General features: G+C 50.7%; 2 protein-coding genes across 3 annotated transcripts; one reads left to right on the top strand and one right to left on the bottom strand.

The window, feature by feature from the left end:
* Positions 1 to 1,043: 1,043 nt before the first annotated feature.
* Positions 1,044 to 5,857, bottom strand: LOC130255427 (C-X-C chemokine receptor type 2-like). Of its 2 annotated transcripts, XM_056496096.1 has the most exons (3): positions 4,447 to 5,846; positions 4,264 to 4,326; positions 1,044 to 2,440 (listed from the first exon to the last, which is right to left on the bottom strand). In XM_056496096.1, exon 3 carries the CDS (start codon positions 2,433 to 2,435, stop codon positions 1,359 to 1,361), a length of 1,077 nt encoding a protein of 358 aa, XP_056352071.1. In that variant the 5' UTR covers positions 2,436 to 2,440; positions 4,264 to 4,326; positions 4,447 to 5,846; the 3' UTR covers positions 1,044 to 1,358. The 2 variants fall into 2 exon arrangements, with proteins under 2 accessions (XP_056352071.1, XP_056352070.1); XM_056496095.1 differs by lacking the exon at positions 4,264 to 4,326 and having other exon boundaries at positions 4,447 to 5,857.
* ARPC2 (actin related protein 2/3 complex subunit 2) lies at positions 5,831 to 24,840 on the top strand. The gene is made up of 10 exons (XM_056496102.1): positions 5,831 to 6,025; positions 15,665 to 15,699; positions 16,655 to 16,767; positions 18,774 to 18,819; positions 19,421 to 19,607; positions 20,036 to 20,129; positions 21,570 to 21,696; positions 23,045 to 23,145; positions 23,509 to 23,609; positions 24,398 to 24,840. Exons 1-10 carry the CDS (start codon positions 5,952 to 5,954, stop codon positions 24,420 to 24,422), a joined length of 903 nt encoding a protein of 300 aa, XP_056352077.1. The 5' UTR covers positions 5,831 to 5,951; the 3' UTR covers positions 24,423 to 24,840.

The raw sequence follows: 24,840 nt of genomic DNA, 5'->3' as shown, positions 1-24,840 counted from the left end.
TCTATCAGGCACTGACAGATTAACATTCAGGTTGGGTCCAGGGTGGGGAATGCTGGTGCGGGTGTTCAAGTCCTCCTGGGGAGAAACCATCCCCAAAAAGGGTGTCCCAGCTGCAGCCAGGGTGAGCCACTGCCTGCACCATCCCACAGTGGGGAGAATAGACAGCTCTTGGTCAATAGCTCTGGCTTCCTACCACATTGCAAGGAACCACTTGTGCAAGAGGTTTCTCAGATGCAAAGGTGATGGGCTGTCCTTGCTCAGCACCCTCACTGACTCTGCTCTGCCCCAAGTCCCCAGGGTTCCCACCCGGTTGCTGTGGACCCCCATACCCACTCATGAGCCAGTAAATGGGTGATATCTACTGATGTCCCCATGGTTATGGACCCCTAGGAACCTGAATCAAGGTCAATGGAGGAGCAGTGTGGGACTCCAGTGGAGAGATGCATAGGTGTGCCAGGGCAGGCATCCTGAGACCTGGCACGCAGAGTGGCAGGAGATTCCCCAGCAGAGTGACAGTCCCTTCTTCAGCTCCTCAACCCCAGTCAAGTGTCAGCCCCAATTGCCCAAGCCAGGGCGGAAACATCCCGGTTGTGTAAGGCACAGGTTCCCAGCCCTTTGCACAACAATGTCTTGACACCATGGCTGAGGGGGGAGCAGGGGTGCCTGGGATGCTGGCACCCTTCAGGCAGGGATCACAGGGCTGGCTCAGTGTGAGGGGGTCCTCAGAGATCTTTCAGTGATTTGCTCTGCTGGGGTTGAGATTGGAGTTGGGAAGGGAATGACTTTGTCCCCAGGTGGGATAGACTCACACAGAAACCTCTGTACCATTGAAATGCCAGAACCTGTCTGGCGAGCTGTAGGAAGCAAAACCTGGGCTTGGCTTCCCGGGGAAGCGCAGAATGCCAAGCCATGTCCTGGAAGATGGGTGACCCATACTCTGGCAGGCTCAGGAGGCACCATCGTTTCGGCATTGTCCCCAGAGAGGTGCCCTGCCCCTGTGCTGCCATCTCCCTTCCCGTGGCAAAGAGGAGCCAGACATGGGTGACCAAGCCACCAACTCCTTTATTGCTGGATGGTCATCAGGTAAAAACACCATCCTCACAGCAGGCTCACAGAATCCCCAGGGTCACAGGCTTTGTCCCAAAGAGAGGGAAGGGTGGACACTTGACATCACTCCCCTGGCAATGAGGTTCTACCATCTTGCCACCCAAGCCCCCTTCCAGTTGGGGTCCAGCTCCAGTGGTGGCTCTGCCCATCTCCATGGCATTACCACCCACGTTCCAGGGGGCTGCATGATGCTGAGGTGTGTGGGGTGCTGGAACCTGCTGATACCCACAAGGGCTGGATCCCAGAGGGGCTCAGAGGGTGGTGGATGTATTGCCAGAGGTGGAGGCATAGGAGGCGCGGCCATAGCGGGCAACAGCATCCTTGCTGATCAGCCCACGCTGCGCCAGGATCTTGAGGAAGCTGTTGCGAAACTTTTGACCGATGAAGGCGTAGATGATAGGGTTGATGCAGCTGTGGGCAAAGCCCAGGACCTGCGTGACAGAGAGGGCTGTGTCGATGCGGTTCCTCCTCTCACAGGTCTCGGCAATGGCCCGTGTCCTCATGAGGGTGTCGCTCACCAGCGTGATGTTGTAGGGCAGCCAGCAGATGAGGAAGACCAACACCACAGCAAAGATGACCTTCATGGCCCGCTGCTTCTGAGCATTCTTGGTCTGCAGGAGGGTGTGGATGGTGACGCCATAGCAGAAGAACATCACCAGGAGGGGCAAGACAAAGCCGAATGTCTGCGGCAGGATCCGCAGCACCACCCGCCACTTGGTCGTGTCCTCGCCGCTGATGCGCTCATAGCACACGGTGCCGTTGTTGGGTGAGCGGAAAGCCTCACGGAAGAGCAGCACAGGCAGGGAGAGCAGCACGGAGAACACCCAGATGCCCAAGCAGACAAACTTCACCCAGTGCCTCTTCTCAGTGGCAGCCCGTGTGGCGTAGACAATGGCCAGGTAGCGGTCCACGCTAATGCAGGCCAGCAGAAGGATGCCGCTGTAGAAGTTGGCTTCCTGCAGCACGGAGATGGCTTTGCACATCACAGTGCCAAAGACCCACTCGTGGGCTCGGTAGGCTGCCCAAAGCGGCAGGCTCAAAGCGAACAGCAGGTCTGCCACAGCCAGGTTGAGCAGGTAGACGTCGGTGACAGAGCGGCTCGTGTGGCTGGAGGTCACCACCAGCACCACCAGCCCATTCCCCACCACACTGAGGATGAAAACCAGGCAGTAGATCACCACCACCAGGTACTTGTTGAGGGCAGAGCTTTCAGGCCGGCATGGAGAGGATAAGTCTGCAGTGTCAGGCATGGCTGTGCTGTAGTCATAGGTGTAGTTGTAAAGGTAGAAGATGTTGGAGAAATCCCCACTGTAAGACAAGGACTCCATTTTGCCTGTGGAGCACAAAATTGCAAGAGTGTGGGATGGCAATGTTGTGGACCAGTGGTGACAGCATCTCTGGGTCCTCTGGCATTTCCACTGTCCCCCTGGTCCCCTCCCAGCCAGTGGGCAGCTGTCCTTTATTGTTCCACTGTGCCAGGCAATGGTCAGTGCTGCAGGTAGACACTGTTCCTCACATGCCCCCATGTAAAACACCCCTGAATGCCTCAGTCTCCTGCATTTCACTCCAATCCTGTCCCTTTCCTGGGCTAGAAGGGGTTCCCCCATAAACTGATCGCCTCTTCTCAGTTTGGGAAGCTTCCCCATCAATGTAGCATCACATCCCTCCAGGAGACACCTGTCTCCTCCAGAAATGCTGGGCTCCCCTGCTTGCTGTGGGTCCTTCAGAAGTCTCACAGCTCTTTGGGCATCTCAGAGCGCCTCAAGCACCTCCAAAGCTCTCCAAGTACCCCTGTATCCCTCCAGTCTCTCCACCCCCTTAAGCATTTCTGCTGTGATGCCTGGAACAGAGCTGCCTCTCCTGCCACCTCAGCCAGCAGCAAGGCTGTGGTCACAGTATCTCGGGCAGGCAGAACTCAAGAAGATCTGAAGGTGTTTGTGTGCCCTTCTTCCACCTCCTGGTCTTGCTCCTGCAGGAGTGGTTTCAAGCCCCGGACGGAAAGACATGTCACACTTTGCAGGCAGCTTTGGAAATGTTACGCCTCTGGTTTTCCTGTTGCTCAGCTGGGCACTGCTGTGTCCCCCCGTGCTTGGCCTCAATGAGGAAATCACAGGTGACAGTTACTTTTCCTGTCGCCTCACACATACAAGATGGTGAGCTCCCTACAGACCACTGCCTTTCAGTCTTCTCCAGAATGGATCTGGACTCTTGTTTTGCACAAATTCCACTCCTTTGTCCCATTTCTGAGCCCCCAACCCCTCCAGGGCTTAGAGATGCCAGGACTGCTTGGGATGCTGAATCTCCCCAGTGCTGGGGGCCTCCAGCTCTGAGCTGGCCCAGTTTGAACCCAAACCATCCCTGGAACCAACTTTCCCCTTTTGCCTGATGTGAATTCCCTGTTGCAGCTGGGCTGGTGCCACCACCCAGAAAAATCTCTCCCTGGCTCTGCTGTATCCTCTCTTGCAGTGATCCAGGGATGGAAATCCTGGGATGGTGATCCCAGGGTAGTGATGCTGGGATGCTGAGGCATCAGCATCCCGGAGGACAACAACCAGGGATGCTGCCAGTGCTGATGGGGAAATGTCCTCCCAAGTGGAGCTGCCACGGGCATGGGCAGAGCCTGATGTCAGTGCTTCCCCTCCATCTATTTCTGGCTGCTGCTTTCTGCCTCTCTGGTGGTTCCTCTGGAACCGGGTATTCCCCGGGCGTACCACGAACAGATACCCCACAGCTGGCCCAGATGGGGGGAACAAGCAGCACTCCATTTCCCCTTCTGACCCTGGAAGAGCTGGGGGACAATGGGGTTGCCCTGGAGCTCTCAGTGGGGAGGAAAGAGGGACATGCCATGGGGAAAGACCCTCCCAGCTCATCACTGTGCAAGGAAATGGGAGCAGGCACTTTTTCCCTGAGGCACCCAAGGCTGATGTCCCTGGGGGATATGGAGGGTTTGCACCCCAGATGAGCCCTCAGCACAGCCTTGGGTGCTCCCACCCAGCACCTCCCTCTACCCTTGCATCAAGCAGCGTCTTGAGCAGCTGGAGCAACCCATCCCAGCGCCCAGCCTGCTCCACATGTGAAGGGGCTCAGACGGGTGCTATGGGGATGTCAACACCCAAGGAAAGTCACAATCTGCAATGGCACACCCCACGGACTCACTGCTTGCTGCTGTCGCCGTCCCCTCAAATGTGGGGTCTTCTCCTGATCCCAAGGTATTTCTCACTGGGAAGCACACAGGCCGGGGTTTAAATCCAGATGTCACCCCCAAAGGGCTGCGGTACAAAGTGTGGGATGTAGGGCAGCACCAGACCCAGAGGTCTCACCAGCAGGAGGATCCCTCACCTGCGCCTGCTGCCGTGCCGCGTCCCAGTAGTCCTTTCCTCCACCGCCCACTTTATACTGCCCGGGGAGGAAATGTTGCAAAATCTTCTCCCAGCACGAAGCGGAAGTGTCAGCCAAAGGGACCCTGGTCCCCCCAGATTCCTCTCCCAGGCCGAGGGGAGCCCGCAGCCCCCTGTCACCCTCCTGTCCCAGGTTGTCCCAGGCCACACTGCACCGGGGGTCACCCAGGGGTTCACTGTCATCCCTGCGATGATGCACCCCAAGGGTCTCCAGCTGGGAGTCTCCAATATGTGCCTAGGTTTTCAGTGGATGAGGGGATCCCCTTCAAGGTACCCCTGTGTACTACAGTCCCTCCAGTAGAGCAGGAGCCCTCCTGGCCATGGCCAGTGGGTGATGGCAATGCAAGGCTCTGCGTCTGTTTCCCCACTGATAGAGCAAGGGTGGTGTCAGCATTTGGGGGATGCACCGGGGGACTGCAAGGCTGGCTTGCCCTCTGTTGGGGGTTGCTGTGGGGCTCCCCCCACAGTAGAGCCCCATGTTCCTCCTGCCCTGGCTGTGCCATGCCAAGCTAAGCAAAGTCAAGCCATACCATCAGACAGATGTGCCCCTGTGCCAGCCCTGCAGAATTAGCAAATGCTGCAGCTCTGAGTACCCCTAGTGCTTTTAGGGGAAAGCTGCACACAAGGGCATTCCCCATGCACCCCCATTACTCTGGGGCACTCACAAACCCTTTGAACACCCCCATTCTCACAGCTTTCCATGCTTGTCAGTCATAGGGGTGTCCCACGTTTTTGGGGCACCTGTCTTCCCTGGGGGCACCTGGTAAGTGCCACCATCATATTACCAGACTCAAGGATAGTCGTATTCTCTGGGAACACCAGTTTTGGGCAACCCCCAGCTCCAGGGCATCACTACAGCCTCCCTAGGATAACCCCACTCCCTGTGTCACCTCACATTTTTGGGGCCCTGTAGCTTTGAAATTCTCCATTTTGCGAGATACCATTTCCCCCTTTAAGCATCCCCGTATCCCTGGAGCACAAATTCTTACACAGACATCCATACACTGTGGCACACCTGCTACGTCCTAGAGCGTCCCTGTAATCCTAAGGGCACTGCACAGTTTCAGGGACCTCCAACACTGCGATTATTCAATTAAACGGGCGGGGAGGTGGCACCTCACACTTCTTTGGACTTCCATACCCTAGGCACATCCCATACCGCTGCGTCGCCCCAGCTGGCGGTGATGCCCATAGCAAGAGCATCCCCCCAGCTCACCCCACCGCATTTGGGGGACACCCGTGTCCCACCGCATTTCGGGGACCCCGCTCGCCCTCCCCACGCGCCGCGGGGCGGAGCTGCCCGTGACACCATCATGGGCGGGCCTGCGGCGGCGCCGAGCCGGAAGTGACGCGCGGGCGCGAGAGCGGAAGCGGCGGCGCAGGCTCGGGCGGGTCCCCGGTGCGCGCAGCGGGCTCGGCTCCCTCAGAGCCGCTCCCGGCACCGACATGATCCTGCTCGAGGTCAACAACCGCATCATCGAGGAGACCCTCACGCTCAAGTTCGAGGGCGCGGCCGCCGGGTAGGGACAGGGGAGCCGGGGCGGGGCGGAGACGGGTCCGCGGACCGAGGGAGGGGCGAGGGGGCGGTGGCTGGCGGGGCCCGGGCCGTGCCAGGCGCCCGGGCACACGGTAGAGCCTGGCGGCTAGTGCCGGGGAGGATGGGGCTGAGAGCGGCGGAAGGTGGGGCCCGGGGAAGGGTGACAAGGCAGGATGTGGGGCCGGAGAGTGGCGGGGAGCGGCGCTGAGCCAGCGGGTGCTGGGCTACCAGGCCCGGGAACCGGGAGGGTAAAGCGGGCACAGGGCGCAGGGCTGGGAGGAGGGTGGTCAGGGTGCGGGAACTGAGCTGCGGGCGGCGGGGATGGGCAGAGCTTGGGCAGAGGGAAGGCCCGGGGAATAAGGGAGCAGACTGGGACAGGGCAGTGTTGGAGGGGAGAGTGGGGCTGGATGGGGTCGTTAGTGCCAGAGCCCCGGGGAAGCAAGACGGATCTGGGAAGGGTATCGGAGATTGCCGCGCTGAGGCGGGCTGGAGGACAGGGCCTGGACAAGGAGGAAGTTGGGAAGGGAGGAAGGTGGATTTGCAGGATGTTTGCTTTGGGTAAAGCGGGCTTCATCAGCGTGGCGCCAGCGCTGGTACAGAATGTGTAGGGGGAGCCGAGGAACAAGAAGCCTGTGTATGGAGTCACGGCCTCAGCCTTTTTGACTTTGAGGATGAAGAGCAAATTCCAGCTTGCTCCCTCTTTGCTTTCTCGAGAAGAAGGAATACAGGCACACAGGTCAGCCACGGCCACTGGTGCCAGCCTGGTGGGTGTCCTAGCCTCGGGGGGCACACGGGGAGGATCTAGTTCATACCCGCATCTGTGGCTGGCACAGTTCCGTCTCTGGGAGCCAGTGTATTTTTTTACTGCAAGTATTGCACCAGGGCTGTAAAGATCTTGTGAGGACACAGCTTAGGTTGGAAGGAAGTCCCTTCAGTATGAGTGTCCTTATCTGCAACCGAGTGGCCTGTGGGCTCGATGCACTGTCTGCTGACTGAGACACCTTTGTACAGAGACAAAGCCTTGAGAGGCAGAGCACAGTGCTGTTATCTCTGGGGTGGAGCCTGCCCTGGCGCCTCACAAGGCAGGGCTCAGGCTGCTCCAGGAAAGGACCCCCCCAGGCAGGTGCCTTTTTCTATGTTACCTTTTTTCTTCAGCGATTTTTGAAGGTCTCATCCTTTTGCATGCAGAACCTTCTCAGAGGCCACTTACTCTGCTTTCCCCCACTCTCAGTTGACTCTTTGCTCAGATTGGCTTTTTGTTTTGGTGGGGGTTTTTTCCCATAAAATAATCTCACAGGCTGCTCTGCCTTTTAGGACAGCTGAGCTGCTCCCAGATTTTGATTTGTTGTGAGCCTGATCATTTAATGCAACAAGTTTTCCCAGAGTACAGGCACTGCACTAGGCACAGAGAGCTCCCAGGTGACCACTGTGGTATTGCAGCCACATCCATTAGAAAATATGGCATGTACAGAGGTTCATAGTGAGTGTCAGAACAGCTTGTTAATAACTAGTCTGTGCCAAGGCACTCTTCCTGATGGAGAGAGAAGTATGTGCATGTGTCTCTGTGTTGATGTGACATAGAGGGACAGTTTGCAGGTTTAGATGCACTCCCAAAACTCTGACTCTGTGGGCAGAGCTGTGGTTGCTTGCCCTGCACCAGCCTGCAGGACGCTGAGATTTCCATTTTGCTGTATGGCAAAGCCACCTCACTTGTGTGTTGGCACGCATGCCTGACATACTGATTGCTCCTGGATCAATTTGTAGGGTGGCTGATGGTGCTCTGCTTCTGCCTCTAGTCATTTATGGCATATTCGGTTCTTTAGATGACATTTCCAGATAGGTTTTGTGCCTTTAGCATGTTGCTGAAGGTGAGGAAGACATCTACTTATGAATTTATTTCTGTGCTTGTTCTGGGGTCCCCATCCAGGCAAGTGCAGGGAGGTTTCTCCTGATTTCAAGCCTTCTAAGGAAAGGATGTTAAAAAACATTTATTCCAGTGATAATTCTTTTTCCTATGGCCACAGCTCTCAGGTTGCTCACTGGTGCTCAGCCTGGAGGCAGGAAGGCATCTCCTGTGTTTTGCTGTTTTGGTGATGGTTTTCCAAGGTGTATCTTGGGGATGAAAACAGGGCAGTCAGGGCAAGGTCAAGCCTTGAAAAAATTGGTGACTGGGAGGAGTGAGCCTGGACACTGGGGCAGAGTTGGGTTTACATTATTTGCTCTAACCCAGAAGTGCAGCAGATGTGATGCAGGGATTTGTCAATAGTGGTTGTCTCAGAGCTAGGTGTGCCTGCTGGCTTCAACACCAGCCTGGAAGTGGGGCAGGGCAGGGTTCATTTCCAAATCCTCTGCCAGAGACTTATCCTGTGACATGGGCTGCATTGCTCTCCTCTACTGCACTGCAGCCATATTTTGGCAGGTTCCTGCAGAGCTTTCCTGGGCTGTCAGGTGGGAGACACTCCATATTTCACCTTGTCATATAGAACTAGGTCACATTTAGAAGTTGGAATTCATTGACTGTCATAACAGTATTGTCATATATGTCAAAATCTGCTCTGCGTGGAGGTCCATCAGCTGCTCCTGGAGTTCCCAGTTGTGAACGGTACTTTGGCAGGACTGCAGACAGAGATCAGCACTTGAGACAGGGCCTCATCCACCTCTGAGAGTCCTCCCTGCACAAGATCCTTGGGGCTTGTCAGTATCCACCTGTAAAAAGGATAATTTCAAATTTAATTTGGTTTCATGGGCAAATCCCATGGAAATCTCCCCTTCTTGGACAGCCACTGTTGAAACATGATACTTAGATCGTGGTGGTAACAGGTGATGGACTTCAATGCATCTATTTTTTTTTTCCTTATTTAGTTCTAGTAATTTCTTTGTTTAAACCTATTCTCTTAAACCAACCACATTTTAAAATAAAAGCTTAAAGCTACCAGAATCTGTTGAAATAACTTGAGTTAGGAATTTACTGCTGCAGTATGGGAATACCTGGTCAGTACCTGGAAATAAGTTTGTTGAAATGAGGTTGGCTCATGAACTTTTTTATTTGTCAAGAGAAAGCTTCCGTAAGCTTTTGACCAATTCATTTGTACATGAGATGTTGCCTGGAAGCTGGTGGATTTTCCCATTTCTGATAGAAATGTCATGTGAGGAGATGAGCTTTACCATTCGGTGTTTCTCATCATTGCTTTCTTTTGCTAACTGCACAGACATAAAAAATATCCTACAGACACTTTAAGTGTAAAACATTTTGATAATTGTCTTTCATGTCTGACGAATACTCATTCTGTTTGACACTAACAGATTTGCCATCCAGTTTTGTCCTGCTCTAATTTAACTGACCTCAGTGGAAGTGTGGCACAAGGCCTTGGTCTTAGGATTTGGTTCTCCAGTCATATATAGCTTACCCAAAATCTTTAGTAAATTAATTATCTGTGTCAAACTGTTACTTATTAGTTACCCACTGTGCAAAGGAACACAAATTTGCATAGCTGGGGTATGGCATGCCTTCTCCTAGTTTGGAGGAGGAGGGAAGAGAATCTCAAATTAAATTGTTGGTTTCTTTACAGCCATTAGTAGGTACAGCTCTGCAGGGCTTCCTGACAATTAGCTGCATAGGAAATCATCTGAAGCTTGAACTTCCCTGCTGCAGAGTGGTTCCTGTGAGCCAGTAGGAGCTGGGCTGAAGCTACACCCGCCTGCTTTATAGTGTTTCCCACCTGCGGTCACTTGATGTTCGTGGGCTGCAGAGCTCTGCATTTCAGACACAGAGGCTGAGCCCTGGCTGAAATCAGTTAGTTAGAACTTTGTGTTCGTGGTGTGACTTGAAGTGAGTTCATCATGGAGAGACTGAGGAGTATCAGGAGGCTGTTGGTATGCTGGGAGGGTAGAGGAGCTTTGAATCCTGCCAGGCACTTCTGAGGAATTCTCTTCAGAAGTGGCTATGGTTATATGTGGCTCCAGTGCTTCAGGGATGCTCAGACCCCCCACCAAAACCAGAGACTGTTCCTCTGCCACCCCCTCATTCTTGCTGACACAGGCATTTTTGTGGCTTCAGGGGAAACAGGATTGGGGAAGTGACCTAGGTTAAAATTAAACAGGCAAAACTGGGTATTTTTAGCTTAGATGAGTTTCCTCATCCCATTCATTGTGTCATAGCTGCTCACCAAGGTGCAGCCATGGAGCAGGGATCAGATCTACCTCCTTCAGCAGTAGTGGCTGCTCAGTATCTTCACAAGCCCAGCCTGGAGCTGGACATCTCTCCAGGCACACAAGCTCACCTGCCAAAATTCAGACTGCCTGACTGCAGAGTGCTCAGGAAATGCTGCTGGCAGAAAGAGGTACCCTTGGGTTTTGCTGGCACAGGCAGTGTTCGTGGTACACCTGCGCTGTCCACGTTGACTGAGGGTGCTGTAGGTGTTGAAGCACAGCTCCTGAGTTGTCACAGCACATCCTGCTTCAGACACCAGGGAAGGTGACTTTGCATTACCAGTGGATTGTGAGCCACCTCTGTCTGGAAGTACGCAGTGCTCCTGTTTTGTACATCAGCACAGGGAACAGGAGGGAAGAAAGGCCAGGTCTGAAAAGTGTTAGGCTTTCAGAGGTGGTTCTGTCATCACTCCAGCCTCAGTTTTCATCTTGGGTTCCTAAGAGGAGCCTGCTCTGTTTTATCTTCAGACATTGGTTCTCACTCCAGCCACCAGTGCTTGACACCAGAGAAAAGTAGGTATCCATCACTGCACTAAAGAAAGTAAATGTGTGTGCAAAATGAGGCTCTTCCCCAGAGACTTGGCACAACTCTGGATCACTCTGGTGGGGAACCACAGGCTATCTGCCTACAGCTGAGGATGCACAGGAGTTCTGGCTGGAAGGGGACCTGCCAGTGCCAGCCTGCTGCAGGACCATCTGTGCTTTGTCCACTGTGAATCCTGCTGCTTTCCTACCAGCCTGCTCCTCCAGGCTACTGGGCACACAGCAAGGGAAAAGCTTGGAGGGGTCACCTAGCCAGGGGGGGAGAATTGGCATGTGTAGGGGCTGCTGTACACTGCTCAGCACCACCCACCTGACAGAGCACTCCTGCTCGAGTTCATGGTGGGTGTGCTGCCAGAGCTATGGGAGCTCTTTGATAACATATGCTCCTGCAGCTTACGCAGAGAGGCTTTTGTTAGCTGAGTGGGGTCCAGAAGTGGAGGAACTGTTCAGATAATTTTAGACGTTGCTCATAATTTTTTCTATTGAGGTGACCTTTCTGTAGCAAGAGCCTGCAGTCTGTCACTGAATCTGGCTCACTTTATCCAAATTGTGTGTTGACTCTGGTGATCTGAAAGCTCTGCTCAGAACTTTAGGCTTTGAAATACCCCTTTTTTTTCCCCTCTTCTATGAGGCAAGAGATAAGAGTATCTGCATGCCTGCAGCTTTTGAAATAATTGCCATTCTCCATTATTTGGTAGAGGCCTTAATTGTGGTGTGGGAGATGCTTCACTATGATTGTCAGCCAAGTTCTTAAATTTGTTGTATCATACGGCTAAGAGCCTTTGTGGCCTGGGAATGAAACAGGGAAGTTGTCTGAGTGAAGTGAGGAAGTGCTGTCAGAAAAAAGATTTGCTATTGCTCTTAAGTGCTTGCTGGTGTCTCTCCATGGGCACTGTGGCTCTTCACAGATGTTCTGCTGGGCTGAAAAATCTGATTTGGAGCTGGCTCTGTATTAGATAGACAGGGCGTAGGAGCCATTTGGAGATGAATAGGAAGAACACAGGCAAGAAGATGTAACACCTGTCAGGGTCTTTTATTGTTACAAGCAGAGGGCAGATGGGATTTGGTGTGGGTTTGACTTCAGACCTGATAACTGTTATCACAAAATAAACTGCTGCTGGGAACAGCTGCCATTTTAGCATCGGAGTTCAGGCAGTGGTTTGCAGAAAGGTCTGATCTGGATTCAGTGTTCAGTGCAGAGAGAAGCCATCTCAGTTATTCCTGGTATGAGCTGGTTTTATTCTCCATTCAAGGCAGAGGGTAGCAAGCAGGGGATTGGGGATGCTGTGATTCAGGTAGCATTGGAGGTAAGGAGCTTGCAGGGGTCACAGCAGCTCTCTGCCCTAGGAGTGCATGAGGTGTCCTATCTGAAATCCTCTGAGTATAGCCAGACAGTCTGTTTCTCAGCATTTTGGATCAGGGGTAGAAGTGAACCCCAAATGACCTCCTGGCTTCCCAGTTGGGGTTTACAGTCTGGCTGGGATTTGGAGTCATGCAGCACCAAACTGCTAAACTGCCAATTCTCACTATGGGTGTGGAAGGTCTCCTCATGGAGGCAAGGGACACCAGAGCATGCTAGACCAGGCAGAGCTCTTTGGGGTCATGCTAGTAACCTGACAGTACCTGGTACCCACCCTCAGTGGTGCAGGCACCATCCCAGGCCTGCTGTGAATCCTCTGCACTGAGCCTTCACCTGCACAAGAGCAGGAAGGACAGAACACAGAGAGGACACATTGTCCCTCCATAGGACTATTTCTAGTGGTAGAAGATGGGGTTGCTGGAAGTTCAAGGGGAAGTGAGCATGTGTGTGTGACCTGCAGTGGTGTTGCTCATCCAGAAACTATGGAACGCTGGAGGCAAGAGCTCCTCTCTCTTCTGCCTGGGGACTTCTTGATGCAGGAACAACAATCTGGGTAGCAAAATGAATGGTTCTGGATGATGGAGAAACGTTTTGAGTAGCCAGGGTAGTTTTGATGGGGTGAGCCAGAGAAATAAATAGATGCACTTTAAACACTGTGATTGTAAAGCTCCTGAACTATGAAAGGCTAAGAAGGCTCACTTTGCTCCCAGCCACACTTCCATGCTTTTCCCTGTTCTCCCCTGGGCCGGGCCGGGCCAGGCCTGGGTTACTTAAGTGTGTGCCCAGTGAGGCAGAAAACCCACTGTGCTGTAGGTGACAGGGCCAGTGTGGCTGCGAGGAGCTCTGTATGCAGCTCACGTGAGCTCTTGCTTCACTGAGGCTGTGCCGGGAAGTGGTTGAATATTCAGTACCCAAAGTTCCGCCCAGTTACCTTCTTTTCCCTTAAATACTCCCCCTCCTCACCATCCCCAAGTACAGGAACTAAGCCACTTGGGAAATCAGCGTTAAAATAACTTCTCTAAGAAATGACGTTTGCACAATAACAGGCTCAAACCCAGCTGTGTTAGCAGTGAGCTTTTGTGTGCAGAACAAAGGCTCCTGTGCAGAGCCATCAACTGGCTCCTGTACATGGTCTTGTTCGGCTTCTTCAATGATGTGATGAGTGATCTTCCTGTCATCCCCTGGGTACAGGGCAACCAAAGGGGGAATCGTCCTTCCTCAGCAAAACCACTCCAGTGCACTGGCTGTCAGCCACTTCCTTGCATTTCTCAGAGGGAGGTGCTGTGTTTGGAAGGCTCTGATGGGAACGGGGGCTCTGGGAGGTGTCAGCTCTATGTGTGTGGGGAATTGAAAGGAGTAACTCTGAGAAGATGGAACAGAGGTTTAAGGATGCATCCTGTTTAATATTCCTAGCTCTCATGTGCCTGGCTGTGCTATCTTTAAAGCTTCCTACATAGGTTTCTTTTTTTATAAAAATTGATACTGCCATCCAAGCTGATTCCCACGTTTGAATGTGGTGCTCTAAAAGAAGAACACGTCTGCATCAACTGACCGAGTGGGATCTCTGGGATTTTCTTTCATCTCTGCTCTGAGCCATCATCAGTGAGCAGAAGTGGCTTGGACATGGCTTGGGGAATTGCTCCCCTTTCCACGAGCCCAGGCTAAATATACAGTCAGGGATGCCTGCTGAGCCTGTGTCAGGCCCAGCTGGGAAGGGGAGATGAAAGCAAGAGAGGTCACAGATAGCTGGCACAGCTTTTATACTAAAGGACCTGCTTTGGGTGCACTTGCACTGCTTCTTTCAAGTGTGTGGTTTTTTATCTTCAGCAAGGTGGCACAAAGGACAGAGGCTCCCCAGCCTTCCGACAAAGAAAGGGTTTTTGCTTTTCACAGTTTATTACTTTCAAGAAGCAGGAACACCTCTTCATTTTCACTTAGGATCTCTATCTGTGGGTTAATTCCTCCCTTTCCACTGGAGTAAAATGTTGTTGACCTGGTGAGTGTCTCGGATCCATGTAGTTTCAGTGTCTTGTTCTCCCTGTATTGCCCAGCTTGAGTTTTATCAAATTGTCTTTTCTGCCTTCCAGGAATGAGGCTGTCTGCAGAAAAGCTGATGGAAAAACAGTGCTTGCTGCCGAGATAAAATCATTTAAATTGTTACAGAATATGGTCAGGGAAGGTAGATATCAAGTCATCTCTTCCCCCCCCCACTTTTCTCGGTGTATGTACCACAGTGTAGCCAGTACCCAGCAGCACATAAGTGCGTGGAAGAGCAAGTTTCAGCAAAACAGTTGAAGCTGGTCTCGGGGCAGCAGCAGCAGCATAGTTGAGACTTTACTATGGGGAGTTATTTCAGTATGTTGGTTCAGACAGGTGGGAATGAGCTGTTATAGACTAGATTTCTGTTAGCAGCAGCATTATTAGCCTGTACTCTAATACCATCTACTTTTGAAAAATAAATGGAGATGCAGTGTGAAACAGCAGTAGCAGACTGGCATTTTTATCCTGTTCTCATTTTCCATGCCTGCTCTCAGCAGTGGAGATACCTTTGCATCAATTCCCTGTTGGAGAATGACCTATTAATACCAGTCCCCTTGGAGCTGTGAAAGCATTTATGTAGTGCCAATCCCAATGAAATGGTCTTCCAGAAGCAGTTACATCTTTTGTGGAGTCCTGCTCTTTCACAGCTCATGGACAAATGTCAAAATACAGTTTGTTAAGAAGCAGTTCTTCATAGTCACAGCGTAAGATGTGATGTGCCTTTGGCTTACAAAGGGTTTTGTTGCTGATCAGGGGTCCCAGAGACCACTTAGGGCAGTGTTAGAGCACATCCACAGCTACAGCCTTCTGCAGAGGCTGTTGGCAAAATGTTTTGGGGTGTTTTGGAAGGGGGGCAGGGTGAAATGAACATGTGGAGTTTCCTTCTTTGGCTCCTAACACTACTAACACTTTCCTGAAAGTGAAAGTTCCTGACTTGGAAAAGGGGTCTTCTCTGCAAGCAAGTTATATCAACACATTTGCAGAGCTGGTGCTGATGGCAAAGGGGGCACTGTGTCAGGAAGGATTATTCAGCTCCTTCCATGAACTGGTATTGCAGGACATTACAAAAGATCCTCTGTTCCAAAACCTGTGTCATGGCTGTTCTGTACAGAGTGTGTGCTTGTGAAAACAAACTTCTTAGAAAGGAGTAGCTTTCTTAGGCATTTCTAACTGGAAATCTGCAATGTCAAAATCTATTCATAAACTAGAAATAATAAATCCATAAATAAAAATGCCAGCTTCAAGGTCTATTTTACGTCATCTGGGGTGAAACTGGTGCTTATAGGAAGGGGAAGAAGTCTAAGATCTCTTGTCAAAAGTTACTACTAGTTGGTGAGCAAGAGATAAAAGGGTTTTGAGGAAGAGCTCCCTGTGAGAAATAAGGTGTTGGAAATTAATCCTCTTTCCTTCACAGCTTGGAGGCTGCTACTAGAATTCTCATTTACCTTCTTTGTTTTCTTTGCTTTTTAGAAATAAACCAGAGGCAGTAGAAGTAACATTTGCAGGTAAGCTCCACAGCTCTCTTGACTTCTCTGAACCAAGGTCTGGCTTGAACAGTCTGCTCACACCACTGGGCAGAGGTGATGTGGAGACCCTGCAGTATTCCCAGAGCTGGGGCTTTGTTGGCTGCCCCACTATTTCTGTGTCTGCTTGCCTTCCCTGGGGACTTCCTAGAGCATTGAGTTTGCTGGTGGTAGTGCTTTGGTGTGTGCCTGCTACATAGCTCTTCTCTTTTACCTCATCTGTTCTCCAGTCCTGCCCTTGGTGCTACTTGTTATGAGGTCTTTAGCACCATCTGGTTTGGGTCGTTAAGAAGCTGACTTAGGGTTACAGGCAAAATGGATTCATCACCTCAAGTTTGCTCCTCAGGAAGAGAAATGCCAAGGAAGTTCAAGTATTCATTCAGCAACTGATTTTTTGCTTCTGTTATCAGGAATCTGTGTAAGCTGCAAAACTCCATGGGGAAGTGGAGCTTTCTAGGTAGCCTTTCCCTTTCTCCTGCCCTCCCTGCCCATTCTGTAGTGAAGTGGAAGCTCTCACAATGGGCAGCAGCTGAGCTGCCTTTGCTGGCAGAGAGGTTTTCTCCTCCAGACTGCAGCTCTGGCCTGTGGGCATGTCAGTCACTTTCTGTGCTGCCCATCCAGAAGGTTCCCATCTCTGCGTGTTTATATCCTTGTGCATTGAGCACAAGTGGATTTGCTAGGGATGCCAAATGACACTAGACTAAAGCTTTCTGTGATGGACAGGTGTCAAAATTGTTTCAGCCCTGTGAATGATAGCAGGTCTCCCTAGATGACATTACCATTTTCCTTAATTGCGGGTTTGTCTCTTGCTGTGTGTGAGGGCTGGAGCAAGAGGAGCAGTGTTGCTTTATGCAGTTACTAGAACTTGCAGGGAAAATCTTCCTCAGAAATAGGAGCTGGTTCCTGTTCCCTCACATTTCTCTTGCTTGCTTCTTAGACTTCGATGGAGTCCTTTACCATATTTCAAACCCCAATGGAGACAAGACAAAAGTGATGGTCAGTATTTCTCTGAAATTCTACAAGGAACTCCAGGAACATGGTGCTGATGAGGTGAGTAAGCATCTCCAGGCATTCTGCCTACAAATACTGCTTTGGTGGCAATGCCCCTGTGATGTTGATGGATCTAACATCTGACCCTTAGAGAAGTGTCTGTGCTCCCATCTCACAGTGGCCAAAGGAGCAGCCCTGTTCCAACTAGGAGTCCCACTTCACTGAAAGACAAGGGCAAGTGTGTTCACACTCTCTTATGAGAAAGTAGTTCTCGGTATGACCCTGCAGCCTGAAAGGCAGAAGGCACCACTAATTCTGCAAGTTCAAAGCAAAGCCTGACCATGGAGAAATAGTTTCCCTGACTGATATGTTGAGCCCACCAGTGAAGGAAGGTACCAAGACAGATCTGTGGTGCTTCTCTTCTGACTCTTAACCACACTTGAAAGCAAGTGCTGGTCTCCTCTGCGTGTGCAGACCTTGGTTTGCAGACTGGTTCCTTTTTCACTGCTGCTGTGTGAAGTCGCAGGCTCAGTTCCTGTTGACTGGGCCCTGTGGCCTCGGAGGGCCATTTATGGTAGAAAAAAGGAGTCTCTCTGAGCTGTGGTTGGATGGCAAGGCAGGAAGTGTGACTCAGTTCCTGAGTCAGTTTTCAAATCTCTGCATGTTAGCAAATGGTTTTCACCCAGGACTTTTCAGCAGGCTTTTGCCTCTGGATGTCTGTCCTTGGAAGAAAACAAGGAAACTGCTCCATCAGTTTATTGTGAGTCTGGTGGGAAACAGGTGATTTGAACCCAAAGTGAATTCCTGCAAATTGCCAGAAGAGATATGATTGAGTGTCCTGCTTTCCTGGTCCCTAAATGCAGAGCTTTCTAGGTGCAGCATTACCTGCTACTGAAGGCACTGCTGCTGGCACGAGGAGTGTCAAGTAGCCCAAATGGTGGAGCCTTCCCAGCATGTTTAGTGAGGATCAGTGCAGTGTGTGATCCCCAGAGAACTCCTGTGGTGGGTGAGTGGCTGACAGCACTGTGCACCAGCAGCCATTGTGGTGGTGGTGGTGGAAGGCAACTTCCTATAAACTTTTAGAGGAAAATAGGATCTGTGCGGGACTGGCTTGGAAGTACTGACTAAATAGAAATTCCATTTTTTCAATCTCCAGTTGTCATAATGTTGCTTTCTGTACTTGCCTGCAGACAATGTTGCTTGTTTCTGCTCTGTCTTTGGTGAAACCCCACTGTGAGGAATGCAGAGTTGGCTTCCTACTAAGACAGGGCATCTTCCTGCACCGCTGCAGGCAGGCTCTCTGCTGAGAGGAGGTTTTGGCATGCAGAGAGTCTGTGTATCCTTTCCACGTGGTAGTGGGTGTCATCCCAGGAGGGCCAGTTCTGCCACAGCACTGTTGTGTTCTTCTCTGTGAAATACTGCCTGTTCCCAGCCCCCTCATTGACACAGAGCTATGGCTCCGTTGGAAATTGCCATTGATGTAAAATTCAGCAGTAATTACGTTTGAAGAAAGGTTTTTGCTGTGCTGTAGGCGGTTCTGCTTCTGGGAGGCATCCAAGCCTGCCTGGCAATCTCCTCTCGATCCCCATCTGTTCGTGCAATAGGCTGAGACAGAATGTGGTCACCAGGCCATGGTGTGCTCGGAACTTGCCGTCCTGTGAGGAGAGGGACCAGGCACACTTTGTATCTGCCTTTGAATGGAAGGAAAAGTGCTAGCACTCAGATCTATTATGTCAGGCTCTGCTGATTGTTCTCCTTTGAAGGTATGAGCTATAAGGCTTCTTCCTCACGCAAATCCAACTAGCAAGGACTTGAAAAAGTTCCAGTTTTGAGTCTTCTCCTGCAGTATGTCCCCTGTCAATGGAGTTCAGGGAGCCCTCCCTAGAGCAGGAACAGCCAATAGTAAATAGAAGCTGATGACTTAATACTTGTCTGAGTTCTTTTAGACTAGGGTAGGCAGGTGCTGTAATTTGATACTTTTGAAAGAAGACCAAATATGGCCTAGGCTGTGCAGGAGGAAACAAGTCTTGATAGCTTGTGCTTTCAGTGTTTAATTTATTTTCTAGGTATTGAAGAAAGTCTATGGAAGCTACTTGGTAAATCCTGAATCAGGTAACCGTGCAATAATATTCACTCTGTGTGTGTGTGTGTGTGAGTGAGTGAATGCAATTCAAAAATTACTAAAGTCACCTGAGAAATGCTCATATGAAGGGTCCACTTGAAGAGCTTGATATCTGAGGATCTCTATACAATGAATGGCAATTTGAAATTGTCAATTTAAAAGGAGGCTCAGACACGTCAGGGATGAAGTAGCTTGCAGCACAAGCTGTAATTCTTTATGCAGTCCTCCTCCAGGAAGCCTCTGTTCCTCACGGTTGGGGTCTTTGTTCTTCTCATAGATGCTTTGTAAGACACAGGAAAACCATGGTTACCTGTGACAACATCTCTTCCTACTCACTGCAAAAACTTGGGAGCAGTTCAGCCAGCACGTGTGTCTGGGAGCTTTGGAAGGAGCCCCGGGAACGTTGCCATGGCCACACGCTGAGTTTAGGCACGGCTTTTGGCAAGTGCTTGGAGTGGGAAGAACTCGCCTCTGGGGCTTTTGGGAGGATTTAAAGCAAAAGTGGGACTGTAGGTGTCTCTTTTAAAAAATGTCTCTTCTTTCATTAAGGCCCTATGTGGATTATTAAGGCTAGTGGTTGTCCCTTCCCAGGTTACAATGTCTCTTTGCTCTACGACCTGGAGAACCTCCCTGCAGACAAGGATGCCATTGTGCACCAAGCTGGCATGTTGAAGCGCAACTGCTTTGCTTCAGTCTTTGAGAAGTATTTCAAATTCCAGGAAGAGGGCAAAGAAGGAGAAAAAAGAGCAGTCATCCACTACAGGGATGATGAGACAATGTAAGTGTTCAAACCAAACAGCACGAGGGTTGGACAGTGGTCAGTGGTCTGCTCTGTGCACAGCTGTAAGTTTTGGTGGAAAGTCAGGAAATCCTCCTCCTCCGTGCTTTGGCCAGGGTAATAAGGGCCTGTCCTAGGCTGCCACAAGTATCCCATGAGGGTAATGCTTATGCCTTGGGCTGCTTGGATGTTACACAAGAGTCTCTGTTAGTGGCAGCACTTGTGGCTGCATGCAGGAGAGGAACTGGCCACTCCCAACAGAAATGTTGTGCTCCCTGTAAATACTGTCTCAAGGGAGGGGAAATTTGCAACAGCCAGGTCTATGAATGCCTGTTTTATCTACTTGACCTTGTCACACAGTTGCTTCCTCGTCCAGTTGAATCTCTTAAGTCTGTTTCACAGGTGGGTTCTCTGTCTCCCACCTGCAGGTATGTTGAGGCAAAGAAGGACCGTGTCACAGTTGTGTTCAGCACGGTATTTAAGGACGACGATGACGTGGTGATCGGAAAGGTGTTTATGCAGGTATGGAAACTGAATTACAGGGAAAGGGTCTGGTCCTCAATTCAGATGCCTGCTTGCTTGAAGCAGCATTGCCAAATAAGCTGCTGAAGTGAGCACAAAGGTGGTTTAACACATATAAATGCTTTGCTCCATGCTGCACTGGGATGGAAGAACATGCTAATAGCATAGACAGTGTATTTTCCTGGCTCTGCATTGGCATCTCTATCATCAATAATCTTGCTCATTTGGACAATCAAGTGTATTATGCGTTACAGATGAGAAACACCACAGTGAATACTTCAGTCCCCACTCTGAATGGGAAGGGAGACATGATGTGAACAAAATGGGGTTAGTGAGGCTCCTGGGGAGATGGCAGTGCTTCAAGGCAGCAGCTGTCCCAGAGTCTCCATGTCCTGAATTCTTGGTTTTTACAACAGCAAACCCTGCCTCTGCCCAGCCACAGGAATTTCCACTCTGAGTCACACTGGCTCTTTCCCTCCAGCTATTGCTCTTGCATAATGCAGCTGGGCATGGTGTCTGCTCATCTGGGCTCTCATGGAGAAAATGTGACCATTAACTAACCACTGAAGCCATTTGAACCATTCACCCTCTGGCCCAAGCAGGCAGAAGTGCAAGCTGAGCATTTCATTAAGGAAACCCCAGTGATTTACTCTAAAAGGGAACATGGATGCTCCTGCCTTTCCTGGGGGAAACTGCTCAGAGGAGAGGCCAAGAGTAGCTGATAATGTATTGGTTGGGATGGAAGTCAGTAAGGCAGAGGGAAGACTGCCCTGCCTTGGGGCAAGAAAATGGTCTCTGAACATTCCCAGCCCCACACAGAGATGGTCCATACATTTTCTGAAATGCAGAGCCAGTACATTTCCTGTGAGGTGGGGGTTGTGCTGCTGTCAGAGGTGGGGGAAGGGATCTCCCTACCTGAAGGTATTGTTTGTTAAGAGGAGCAGGCTTCACATACAAGCTTCAAACCCCTAGATGCATCTTAATGCCTGGGCAGACTTCTGGTGGGAGATGGTTTCTCAAATGGCAGAACCTTTACACTAGGTGTGATGGAGACTTTGCATCCCTTCCTGAGAATTTCTATTCCTTGGGGGTGATGGGCACTGCCCACTTTCACTGGAAGCATTGAAGTTCCAGCAGGAGCTGCGCTGTCTTGTATGCTTATTCAGACTGAGGTGTCCCTTCCACAAAACATCATGGCAGGGGTGTGACACGCTGAGGAGGTGTACTACATTCATGTATAAACCAGCCATGCATTTTGGGCTGGTTTTGCTGGGAAAAAGGGTTATTTTCAGGCTGTTTGACCTGATGAACTCAATCCATTGAGGGAAAGCTGGGCCACTTTCTGCTCATTGCCCTTGGGGAGTGAGGAAACCCCATTTGCTTTCCCAGCATGTTGCTGAAGGGTTGCAGTGGGAATCACCTTCACTTTGTCTTGTTCAGGAGTTCAAGGAGGGTCGCAGGGCCAGTCACACAGCCCCACAGGTACTGTTCAGCCACAGGGAGCCACCCTTGGAGCTGAAAGACACAGACGCAGCCGTTGGTGACAATATTGGCTACATCACTTTTGGTAAGCAGGCAGCTCTGAGGCTTGGGGATGTTTGGGGAGGAGAGCGGTTCCTGTTGCTGCATGAAAAACAGTATGGAATTCACCTTCCCTTAGTGTTGAAGTGGGCTGTTGAGGGCTGCAAGGACTCTGGGGTTGCATTCTCTCTTGTGTGCCCCTTTGGAGTGTCCCTTCTCTGTATCAGGTCACCTGAGCTCTGCTGTGGGCAAGAAGATGTGGAAGTGGACAGTGAGCGGTTTAGTGTCTGCCTACAAAATAAGTTCAGTATTTGGAAGCAAAGAGAAGAGTGGCTTTACTGTGATATTTTGGAAACTGGAGGTTTCTTGTGAAAGTTTTCATGCAACTGTACTTGTAGGTTGTCCAGCTGCAGGGAGCTGTGCAGTGCTTGATCAGCAGAGGCAGTCAGAGAGCAGCAGCAGAGCAGTGCATTCTGTTTCTCCAGCTCTGCCTCTGTTCTGGGCCAAACACTGATGAGCCACTTGCCTGCAGAAGTGGTGGCCAGTAGAGCCATGGCTTCCCCCTGGGTAGCAGTGTCAAGAGGAGTCTAAACCCTGCCCTGTTCAAAGTGACAGGTCTCTTCCAGATGATTATTATTAGGGTGCATTATTAGGGTGTCTGAGGCCAGAATTCCTGTAGTTTGGAGCTCAGAGATGGAGCACAGACCCTGCAGGGAAAGGTGAAGGTAGCATTGCCCTTCTCTGCTGGAAATGGTGCCTTGAGGCCTGGGCAGCTTTCAGCTATGGAAAGAAGAAGTCCTGGATCATACTTTGTACTTGCTGAGACTAAATTTCCCAGTTATCTGATCTGACAGTCTCAGGTGAGATCATCACCCAAACAAAACGTTCTTTCAGCCCTCAGATTTGGGACACCTAACAGAGCACCACCTTATGGAAAAAGCAAGCTACCTGCTTTGTATCAAAGTCTGTCTATGTTACAGGGCGGGCAAGCTGCCAGGCAAAGATCCACAACCAATTTCAAGACCTCAGGGCAGACTGGATCTTGAAATTGGTTGAGCAGCCTGAGTGCCCTGCTCTGCCTTCCAACTTGCTCCTCTAATTTTATCTCCCAAGCACTGCTACAGCATCATGCAGTTTCCTACAGTGCCATTGTTTCTGGACACCTGGCCTTGTCTGCATCCTGCTGCTGTGAGAAATGTGGAAAAGTGCTCTTAAGCCTTGTATTTAAAATCACAAGTACTGCTTAATCTTGGTATGTGTCAAGAGTAAAGGGCTCTTTATAGAGAGCAAGGCAGGGATTCAATGCAGCACACCTTGAAGCCTCCAGCACTGATCCTGACAGCCTTGTGCAGCCTCAGGAGGTACTAATAGTCTGTGTCAACCTCTTCTTTCAGTGTTGTTCCCCCGTCACACCAATGCTGCAGCCAGAGACAACACCATAAACCTGATCCACACATTCCGGGACTACCTGCACTACCACATCAAGTGCTCAAAGGTACGAGGGCCAGGGCACACAGGGTGGCTTCAGCCCATCAAACCTGGGTGCTGAAGGGGAGAAGCAGGGGAGAACAGGGTGCCTCTTGAGAACTCATTAGGGTCTCCCACTATCTTCCCCATTTATGCAGGGGTGGCAAGTGATGCATCATTGCCTTCTCCCTGCTCTGGGACAGAAGACTCTTTTCTTTCCATTCTAGCAGTGAAGTAGGGTTTTGCCCTTTTGGATCTGCTTTGTTTCCTTTCTGAGAACAGAAATGAGGGTAATTGTTCAGAGTGACCTGGCTTTGATGTGTCCTGAAATCTCAGCTGACAATGAAGACAGGACGCTGACATATCCCCATTTTGTCCTAATGAAACACAGGCCTATATTCATACACGTATGAGGGCAAAAACGTCAGATTTCCTCAAGGTGCTCAACCGTGCCCGTCCAGATGCAGAGAAGAAAGAAATGAAAACAATCACGTGAGTAGCAAAGCAGGGCCTGGTCTGCTGCTCTGCCACCACAAGCTCAGTCTCACTCAGTTTGGTATACTGTAGTCCAGGGCAGGCTGGGGTTCCATGGAGGTGACCCACAGCTTACTGCCTCATATGTTGTGTGAGGAGCTGAGTCTGAGACAGTACCCTGGCAGGTCCTTTGCAAAAGCCTCATACATGGCCTTGCAAGTCCTGGTATCTGCATTTTCCCTCCACCAAGCCCTTGCTGGCATTCCTGGGGCTTTTTCCCTGTTATATTAGAGCTGCCTTGTCCAGCTTTGGGGGCAGCTCCAGCTTACGGCAGATAGAGGAGCCAGGTCCTTCCTTGGGGTCTGTGAGCACTGGACTAGGTCTTGCTGCCCAGTGTGTCTGTAGCTCCTCAGAGTAACTGGCTGTCCTTGGCCAGGTGATGGCTGGGGCCAGGCCACGATGCTGGCTGGCTCCCTTTTGTGAACAAGCAGCCCAGAGCAAAGTGCATGGGGGAGAGCAGTTGCGTAAACAGGTTTCGCTCAGGTCCCTTACCTTCTGCTTATCCCAGAGCCCCTTGGTATCCTTTTTTTCTATTTGTCCTGTCATGTCCCCTTTGCATGCTGCTTTGGGGCAGGAGGGTTGTCCCCTCTGCAAGTTAACCCCTCCCCACAGCCCTGTGACTTGGTTCTGCAGCCAGACCCTGTGAGCTCCAACCCAGCCTGGCTTGGAGAGCCCCTCTACATGTGCCCCACCACAAGCCCCACAGGCCCCTGGGGCTGTGCTGACCCCTCTCTGCATCCTTTCAGGGGGAAGACATTCACAACCCGTTAATGCTGAGTCACCGAGGCTGCCGTGGAGGACGAAGGTTGGGGCACTTGCTACCTGATAATCGTAGCTTTTAATGTTGCACCTCTGTGGGCTCATAAGGAATTCAAGCAATCGGGGTCTGTTTGTACGACAGTTGGGGGAGTAATCTGCAGAAACGAGCTGTGCTTGCGAGGACTCGATCGTTCCAAGAAACAAAACTTTAATTCCAGTTTGATTGACTTAATTTCTTTTCTTTTTTAATTTTTTTTTTTCTTTTCAAGCTGTTTCGCTTTGCAATATGTTACCAGAAGTAAGTTGCAGTATTTCTTATGAGAATAATGCAATATTAACTTGTTTTCTTCTGAGTATTTGAGTTCAAAACTCCTGTATCTGAAGAAATACTGTTGGGGTTCATTAATAAAGAAGATCTTTCTATCTTAAA

The sequence above is a fragment of the Oenanthe melanoleuca genome, chromosome 7 (assembly GCF_029582105.1).
Source record: "Oenanthe melanoleuca isolate GR-GAL-2019-014 chromosome 7, OMel1.0, whole genome shotgun sequence".
Lineage (NCBI taxonomy): Eukaryota > Metazoa > Chordata > Aves > Passeriformes > Muscicapidae > Oenanthe > Oenanthe melanoleuca.
This window is presented reverse-complemented; position numbering and strand designations above follow the sequence as displayed.

Bases quoted from the DNA above. Each gene is read 5' to 3' on its own strand.
- LOC130255427 (XM_056496095.1), bottom strand. From the start codon at position 2,435: ATGGAGTCCTTGTCTTACAGTGGGGATTTCTCCAACATCTTCTACCTT.
- ARPC2 (XM_056496102.1), top strand. From the start codon at position 5,952: ATGATCCTGCTCGAGGTCAACAACCGCATCATCGAGGAGACCCTCACG. The intron at 6,026-15,664 runs GTAGGGACAGGG...TTTGCTTTTTAG, and splicing joins TTCGAGGGCGCGGCCGCCGG to AAATAAACCAGAGGCAGTAG. The intron at 21,697-23,044 runs GTAAGCAGGCAG...CTCTTCTTTCAG, and splicing joins TATTGGCTACATCACTTTTG to TGTTGTTCCCCCGTCACACC.